This window comes from Cyprinodon variegatus, unplaced genomic scaffold (genome assembly GCF_000732505.1).
Source record: "Cyprinodon variegatus isolate N-32 unplaced genomic scaffold, C_variegatus-1.0 Scaffold813, whole genome shotgun sequence".
In the NCBI taxonomy this organism is placed as follows: domain Eukaryota; kingdom Metazoa; phylum Chordata; class Actinopteri; order Cyprinodontiformes; family Cyprinodontidae; genus Cyprinodon; species Cyprinodon variegatus.
This window is the reverse complement of record NW_015151266.1, coordinates 56,979-66,353: the sequence shown is the minus strand read 5'-3', so window position 1 is coordinate 66,353 and position 9,375 is coordinate 56,979. Positions and strand designations below refer to the sequence as shown.

Below are 9,375 nucleotides of genomic sequence, written 5' to 3'. Positions count from 1 at the left end.
TGAATAAACTTGCAAACTTTCTTTGGTGAGTATCTTTATAAATATTGAGATCAAATTCTTATGATCAAATTGTTGAAATTTATGGATGAAATACATGCAAACGTAAAAACACCCACCTATTAAAGGAGTGATTAAATCTGAAAGTGGAGCTAAGGAAGCTACATCCTGACATTCATTCCACTGAAGTTAGGCTTACTGCTGAATTGTGTTAGACACACAGAAGGAGAGCAGAATAGGAAGTTTCAACAGCAGTACCGTATCTGATTTACAGTCCCCACACTGCAGATATATTAGAATCTGTCTTTAAATTACAGCCAAACCCATTCACACAGTAACAGATAAAAACCTTTCAATAAACCAAACATTAACCGCCACATATCTGACTCAATAACTATTTTAATTTATTTCAGATGGAACTATTCACATACTTGGATTATATTAAACTGCACTTCCAATATTTTTAACTATTTGCCGTCAGGTACCATGTTCGTCTGAGCATGGAGCAGCCAGCTTGCTTGGACTCGCAATGAATCATGGGATACCCAAGGCTACGTAGGATACACCGCACACGTCCTTCAAACGGGCAGAAAGAAGGATGCATTGTCGGCCGAACAGACCTCGGCTTCACAGCAGATATTTTCAACAGTTGTAGTGATGAGTTCAATGACATTCAGCATTTGCTAATGCAATACGTGACGTGTAGATTTAATTAACCCCACTGAGCCTTCCCTGTTTCAGAGAGCAGCACTGGCACCCAGAGCTGTTGTTGTAAAATAAGTTTTCCTTTTAGCTTCCCTGTTACAGGACGTCCCACATAATATTATGGGTTAGACGTGATTTTGCCTAATATATATTCACAGCTTGGCCTCTCTTTAACTATACTAAACTAATGTCACAGTTTCATAAATGACCTAATTAGTTTGCTGTTTAAGTAAACAAAACATCAAAATCAAACAAACTGTATGAAAATGTACGTATTTGGTAAATCTGGAGTTTTCTGCAATATATCACTAGAAAGTACTGAATCTAAAACTTGTATCTCTACCACACACTAAATGGAGAATATACACAGCATTAAAAGGACATACCTTTAAATTTGTGGAAAACAGCCCAGAGTTCAGCAATGTCTGTGGCAAAAGTAATATCTGTGTCAAGAACAATCACCCTTTGCAGGTCCAAGGGCAGTGCCTTAGTGAGCACCAGTTTCATGAGTCCGTAGATACCAGAGTAATGTTTATTAGGGATCCATGACACTTCAGACTGGAAAGAAATCACAAAGCTCAGGTTATGTTGTACACTTTCCCTAGTTGTTCTAAAGTTTTACAGGCAACGCCATGCTGAGGATTTCTGCATAAAGTTGGTAGTTAGGTGGTTATAAAAGGGTTCATTTCCTCACCTTAAGCTCATCTGCATCATAGAAGTTCACCCTGACAGCAGGGACCATCCAGGAGTGAAACAAAGAGGAGAGAATCTGCTTTGCGATCGAGTCTGTGATGAAATGGAAATGAAGAGCGTTCCGTCTGAAGATAAAATAAAAACATTTTAGTGCAAAATCATTCTCCTGTGAGTGCCCTGTGCAGATAGAAACTTAAAAAAAACAAATGAACAGAAAAAATGTGCAAGAAGCCATTAACTTTTACCACCATGGTCGTGCAGGTTAAATACTTAGTCCTATTTGGTAAACAATCGGGTTTTCTTGCCGTACAGCTCTCTAAATTAAACTGAAAGCACTAAAACATTCCAGACCCTTCCCATGACACTACAGAGCTATAAATGTTCCTTCTTTGCTTTAGAAAAACAGACATCTTGATTGTAATATCCTGCTTAAAACAATGTATTAATATTGTGTTTTTTCCAGGTGGCTGCAGTGGCACAGGGGTTAAAACTCACAACCCATAGAGGGAGGCTTTGCTCTTCCATGCAGAGGTTCCAGTCCTGGCCTGGTGACCCAAGCTGCACGTCTTTCCCCTTTCTCTACTCCTAATTTCATAAATCCCAATAATAAAGACCACTAGAGCCTAAAAATAACCTTTAAAATGTTTTGTTTCTTCCATTTAGGTTTAATTTTTCTTTCTTCTCTATTGTGCCCAACTTCTTCTATTCCCTTCGATTAGATCACAGTTAAGGGTTACTTTTAAGAGACCCTTAAATTAAAATTTAAGGAAAAAATGAAAATAAAAAAAAGAACTAATATGAAGTATTGCGATATTGACATTAATATAGCTCTACGTTGTAGTAGCCGTCTAAAGAAAGACGTACCTGTGGAAAAGGACAGACTTAACCAAAGTTACTACGTCTCGGCTGGCATTGTAACCGGCACATACGATGGCCACATGGATAGTCTGGGGATAGAGGGGAAAAATAATAAACAAACTGGATTTAGTTACTTTCAACATCAAAAAAATCAAAAAAGAGAAAACATGCCACCATTTTTTCACTAAATATATATTCGTAGAGGTGCTACATGAGATTTTGTCAGTAACAATGCATGCAATCCACACATACAAAGAGATAAATCATAGATGTCCAGAAATTAAGTTATGTGGAATGGCACAGGGGAAAGTATGGAACACATGAAGAAAGAGAGGTGCAAATAGACATAGGAAGCCAAGACACCAGGTGAAATATCTCAGTAATTAGAAAGCATTCCTGCCCCTTTTCAGTGCAAATTAATATCAGCTGGTTCAGACCTAAATGATGGCCTATAAAAGAATTTCTGATATCACACAAAAAAAACATCACGATTAGGGCTGGGTAATTTCGCCAAAGTCCTGAATCAATTCGATTTTGATTCATTCAGTTCTAAATCAATTAATTTCAGTTCGATCTGTTTTTACAGTAATAAAAGTGGTTCAACTGGGTTTCAAAATATTAATGTATTTTATTTTTTCCTGTCATATTAAACACAAAGTGCAAACTTGTAAATCAGACAGTGTAAATATGAGATGTGAACAAAACTGTCTCATACGTGCAAACTTGTTTGTGAAACGTGAAAAAGTGAAGCGTCACTCGAGCGAGCAGACGTGACACATTGGGGACACAGCAGACATGCATGAGCTGCATTAACTTCAGTGAATCAAACCATATTAGCAGCGCTGTCTGTAACTACAGGGTGTTTTCTGTTCTGCCTCCATGTGTTAATGTCTTCAGTCAACCTATTGGCTATATTTGCAGCTGTCTGGCTTGAAGTCATCTTGAGTTCATCTTTCCTGCTCATTTGAATGTGAACGTCACGCGCGTCACTATTAAACGAATCGCTCTAATTTCCTAGACATCGATTTTGCAAAAATGTAAAGGAATCGATTTAAAATCGATTAAATGGATTATTTTACCCAGCCCTAATCACAATGGGTGATGGGTAAAGAGCTTTCTAAATCCCTTTGCAAACTTAAGGATGGCATTGGTTTCTAAACCTTTGAATGTCTCAGTGAGCACAGATCCAGAATCAATCCATTAATCAATGTCTTTATTGTCAACTAAAATTTACGTGGTAATCGAGATTTTATTTTCAGTATTAACCGTTCGTCACATAACTCACATGCATTGGGGCAGCATTCTGCCAAGAGCCCCACTGTGAGGCAGTTCCCTTGTAGTGCTGCTTTTATCTCTGTGAAAAGATAGGAGCCACTATGGGGAGGGAGAGGGGGGAGCATATTTCACACTTTATCCTAACCAGGATACAGTTTGAGATATAAAAAACACGTCAGCACAAAAAAAGCACAAACATTTCAGCAGAGGGTGGAGCCACATGAAAGGGATGGCATTGGAGTCAATGAGTCGATGCAATCAAGTGGTTTTGAGATGATATGTGTTGTGAATTGTCGCTATAGAAATAAACTGAATTGAATTAAATTCAAAGTACCTGGTTTCATCCCCAAAGCCTGGAAATATGGGTGCAGGAGCAAGACCCTTAACCCCACACTGCTCCCTGGGCGCCACACAGTTTCAGCCTACTGCTCCCAAAGATGATGGATCACAATGCAGAGTGAATGTCCCCATTATGGGACAATAAAGGGATTGACATTTCTGGACATCTATGTTTTGATTTCTTTGAATGCTTGGATTGCATGGATTGTTAGTGACAACTGATGAAAATGTCATGTCAAAACCCCCTCTAAAAATATATATTTACTGAGAAAAATGTTGGTGTGGTTAATACTTATTTTACCCGCTGTGCATATATCAAAATATATAAGAATAAAGCTAGTAGAGCTTAAGAAATGCAGTTCTACAATAATTAATGAGTTAAACATCAGTTAAAAAAACATAAATTCAGTTAAGAACTGATTAAAAAACTTAACTCTTTAGGTCTTTTCTGTTAAAACTAACCTGGGTTATTGCTTCAGCAATACTGAGTAAAAACTGAAAGGTTTCTAAACGACGCAGACGATGGATACATGTCACCTTTCCAGTGGGAAACTAAAACCAGGTGATGTGGATACGAGGCGTTCCAGCTGCAGTCGGAACAACTGGAACCCAATCAGAAAGTCAGAGAGCTTTTCAAGGCAACCTTCATGTCCGACGCGGCAACTCTTCAGAACAACAGCAACACACACTTGTAAAAAGATGCGTCTAAAATGGAGAGGCTAACAAATTCTATAAGGCGTTTGTTAAAGCTGACAACGGTCCTGAGATCCTAACAGTTTTCCTGGAATTCATTAACTGAAAGTAAGTATAATTTAACAGGAATGGATATTTTCAAACAAATCAAAGTAAAGAACAGCAATGATGGAAGGATGGATTTCTATTAAAAGGGAATAATCTATTTCTGAGTTAAAGAAAGCTCAAACTTATTCTGCGTCTAAAGGAAAAGTTCCCTCATATTCAGAATTCAAACTTCTGAAAGTGCTTTAAGCATTAAATTATTCCATCCTGTTCAATAAATGATGTGTGTTTTTAATTAAGAGTCATTTTCATTTGAATGTGCTTTACTGGAGGCATCCATGTTATTGTAATATTGATCGTTTCTTGCTGACCGTACCTTTAATTAAAAACTTGCAGGTCATTTAGATGAGTCGATATGGCGGTGGATAGGCCCATGTATAGTTGGCTTTATTTATTTATTTTTGTTGTTGCTCGTTGTGTGTTGGTGAACATGGTGTATTTTTTTTATATTTTCATAATTATCTGAGTTAAACAGGTAATAATTTATTGGGAATTTGGGCAGATAATTTACGTTAGCTTCTTTCTGCTCCTTTCTTTAATTCCTGTTTTCAGTTGTCAACTGCTCAGGTTTTGTTATGTTGTTTTCTTTAAATGAATAAAATAAATCAACTTTAAAAAGCTGTTATCTTGGGTGTGACGTCATTCCCAGCTCAGACTGGAATAATTAAAAGTCACTGATATCTACTGAGTTATAAACATCCTTTACTCTGATTCCACCACCTTTGAGGCTTGGTGAGGGCTTCATTAAAGAGTCAGCTTTAGTTTATTTTTAATCCTTCCTGCTTTACTTTAAGCCATTAAAGGTATAGTGTATATAAACAAGGTTAGATTTAGGGAGTAAGGCAAACCTGAAGCTCTTCTTACCTCACATTTATCCACCAGTTGCTGTTGTGAGCAATTAGAGCCGTTTCCAACAGCCGCATTTTTCTGTCCTTCATTGTTAAAGGCGCCTTGTTCTGAAAGAGCTCGGCTTTGCTTTCCTCGGCCGGTGCCATTTGAATGGGAGGCAGAGGAGTTCCTGGGTGGACGACTGAGCTCCTGGCGCAGCGCCCTGTTCTCCTCTTCCACCGCACGGATCCTCAGCTCCAAGGCTACCCGCGCATTACTGTCGCCCAGTGGAGAAGATGGCTGGGCTTCCAGTGAAGATAGGGGGAGGGGCTTCACTGTCGGAGTAGAAGAAAGATGCATTTATTTTACAGGTCGGAAAACACACAGGAATACAGTTCAGCAGCATTGAGAGTTTTAGGAAAAAAGGGGAATGGCAAAGGTTTTATTGGAATAAATAAACATCTATACTAGAATAAAAAGCAAGCCTTCTCTTCAAGGGCAATTTCCACCATCCTTGCACAGATGTACAACACATCATGCAGTCAAACGGTTTTCTATTCATTTTTTTAAACAGTTAATACTGCGGTTTTAAGGCGTCTTTGTTAGAAAATGGGATCATTAAAATCTAGAGGATTTTGCAGACATGTTCAAACGTTTTGATGCTCGATGTTTAGTATTGATCTTTTCCTTTCCAGCATTAATAATTATATCCAGCTGAACATATTTGAAAATGAAATTGTTTAGTTTTAATAAGATTTGTAGAAAATCTTTAGACATTTTGATTTTTTTAATCCAAGTTGGATCAATAATTTACACCAAGAATTGTTTAACTGTTCACACAAAAAAAACAACCTTTTAAAGGCAATAACCTGAAGAATACATATGTTTGAGGCAATATTAAAATAACCAACAAGTTAAATTGTGTGCAAAGGTAATTTGTGCAAATCAAAAGCTGTGCAATGAAATGTAAAACTCAAATATAAAGGATGAGTAAACCCTTTTGAAAGCCAACATTCTAAAAATATAGACTGGAGAGGGACGTACCTTTAGAATATTACCAGAACCAAAATATTTGCAATCAAAAGTGAAACTAAAATAGGAAGGTCATTGTCAAGAAATTTCATTTTGTTCACTTTTGGTGACATCGCACCACAATGTGCAGTCAGAGCAACTTTAAACCATAAAGGAAACACTAAGATCTCTCCTCAAGGAAAATAAGTTTTAGACCCTTCATTTTAGGTTTTGACCAAGTTGGAAAAGATTGTGATTTTTAAAGACTAAAAACTTTCCACTAGGAGAATATTTAAATCACCCAAACATCCCTATTATTCCCAATGTTGTTTCAAACATAACTATTCAAATATAGCAGAGTGGTGTCTGCAGTTCAGTGCAGTGAGGAATGCTCTGATCTTTATAGTGGAGAAACCAAACAACCTCTCCACAGACACATGGCCCAACACAGAAGAGCGCCCTCCTCTGGACAAGACTCCCTTTCTATTTGCATGTTTTCTAAACACAAACAAGGCTTTGTTGGACTACGGTATAAAACCTGGAACTCAACGCTATTTCTGACATTTTGAATTGAAAAAGCTTCCTGGATGGGAAGAGATACTTCCTCAAACTTGAAACAAAGTCCTCATCAAAGAATTTGGTGAGGCTGTGCTGAGAGGGTATCGGTCAGCTTTAAACCCATCATGGCAAACTGTCCAGCACCTCTAGAGTGGAAAGCAGGACTGTGTTAATGCTGTATTCATCTGGGTAGAGCTGCTGACCTCTGACACTGGAAGTCTGTTATATGCAGGCGACATATGCAAAGCCTAATGCTCATAGGGCAACAGGTAGGGACCCTAATTGAAACAGGGTTCCTACAGCATGGGCAAGTTACTGGCAAGTTAAATCCAAATGCCTTTTTAATGGCACTTGAAATAAAAAGTTAGCACCAACTTCACAATGCACTAAAGAAAATCCTGGTTGCTACAAATTTACCCAAATGTTTATTTTAATCATTACTTTCTGTCCCAGTAGATGTTTGAAATTTTAAAAGAAATTCTATATTGGAAGAAAGTTAAAAACGCTTAAACAACAGATCTATTTTTAACAACTACTGAGCTGAATTTATATATATAAATAGCTGTGCTTTCATTGTCTGTGTCATGGCTGTAGAGGCGTTGTAGAGACAAAGGTGGGACAGTACGGGGAACAACCTGCTGCTTCTCCTAGTCACCAGATTTTAACGCTTCACCCGTGTGCCACCAGGGGGTGCATCAGTTTAGCCTTTCATCCCATTATGCACAGCCAGAGACATAACATAAAAAAAAATGGCTTTTAGTTTCAGTGGCCCCATCTGGCCCCCCTATGAAACATTTCTGGAGGTTCCACTGCGCTTTACAAATTGTACTCACTGCCTTGATTCCCAGGCCCTGGTTTTAGCCACTAAGAAAACTCTTGGCTGGATTGCCAATTTTTGCTGAATTTCCCCTTCCCCATGCTGTCCAGGTAAAAAGCTGGCGTTGGATCACCCCAAGGTACGGCTGCAACATGGTTTTTATTGGTTCTGCTATCGGGACGGAACCAATAATGGATACAGTAAACATAAACGTAAAAGAATTGTAATTTATTTTAATGATTGATATGATTTATAAAAATAAAATCTTATTTCAATTCAATTCAGTTTATTTCTATAGCGCCAATTTACAACACGTGTCATCTCAGGTCACTTTACAGTTCAAATTCAAAGTTTTCTATCTAAAGAAAACCAGTTGATTGCATCGACTCATTGACTCTTCAGCAATCCCTCATACTAAGCATGCTTGTAGCGACAGTGGAGAGGAAAAACTCCCTTTGAACAGGAAGAAACCTCCAGCAGAACCAGGCTCAGTAATAACAATTTAGGCCTTAGTTTTATATCGAAGAATTAAATGCCTTTTAGGAATTTTTAATGATCCATGGGAGCCGTGTCTAAAGACAAAGTAATTCTATTCCCTGGCATTTAATAAAAATGTATGCTTAGGCATAGGAAGCTGCAGAATTCACATTAACCAGATACAGAAATTAACTGTGGAGAGTGTGTTTGAGAATTTAAACCCAAGAAAAACCTATACCACCTATACAGCCATAATTCTTACCTTGAAAGTGTCCAATTGATAGGTAAAGCCATGTGAATGAGGGAATGAAAAGCAAGGCAAGAGAGGCTGCCAGGAACTTTCTCCGCCCACGAAATATTCCCAGCATCTTCCGAGCCGAAGTCAGTTTTGAGAGGTAAACTGACCTCTATGTAGGTAGAAGCTTTTGTCGAGGCTCATTCATGACACTGTGAGTGATAGAAAAGGAAAAGATGTTTAGAGAAGAAGGAAACATCATGCAGGGATTCTGCACTTAGTGAAATAGAATGGGTCTGTTGGTGTCATTAGTCCGATTGTTTATTCTGCCCCATTTATCCAGTTTCTCAATCAAACCATATCAGGGCATGGGAATATATTCAGTAGCAATCATGGTACTTCACTAACTGAGGTAAAATGATACTGTTTAAAACAAGTTGGTAAAAGTTTATTACAGTAAAACACTGTAAATGCCATTTTCTTCTGACTTTACCTTTGAGCAATTTTTGTTCACTAGTTTATTTTTATTACTGAAAGCAGGAATCTCTAAAAGGAAAAGTTTTTTCAGCAAGGAATGATCGATGGATCAGTATTTATACCTACGTAAAACTAATATGTTTGCTGTGATTTAATGAATTTAGCATTAATCAGTAGCCTAAAAGAACATTTTTTTTTTTTTAATCGCGATCACCGAGCGGCCATTTTTGCCCAAATATAGCAACACCTGCCATCTTCCAGCAGTGACGTCACGGTGCGGTAAGCCTAGCGCCATTCTCCCCGCTTT

The 9,375-nt window shown here is 37.9% G+C and overlaps 1 protein-coding gene across 1 annotated transcript in view; it reads right to left on the bottom strand.

Annotated features, from left to right (window-relative positions):
• Positions 1 to 9,375, bottom strand: part of LOC107098823 (glycosyltransferase-like protein LARGE1) — a 36,653-nt gene that overhangs the window by 24,872 nt on the left and 2,406 nt on the right. The window contains exons 2-6 of the mRNA XM_015396680.1: positions 8,619 to 8,803; positions 5,530 to 5,828; positions 2,260 to 2,342; positions 1,397 to 1,520; positions 1,089 to 1,260 (exon numbers count right to left, since the gene is read on the bottom strand). Of these exons, the coding sequence (XP_015252166.1) occupies positions 1,089 to 1,260; positions 1,397 to 1,520; positions 2,260 to 2,342; positions 5,530 to 5,828; positions 8,619 to 8,724 (784 nt within the window). The 5' untranslated portion in view covers positions 8,725 to 8,803. The remainder of the gene's footprint in view (positions 1 to 1,088; positions 1,261 to 1,396; positions 1,521 to 2,259; positions 2,343 to 5,529; positions 5,829 to 8,618; positions 8,804 to 9,375) is intronic.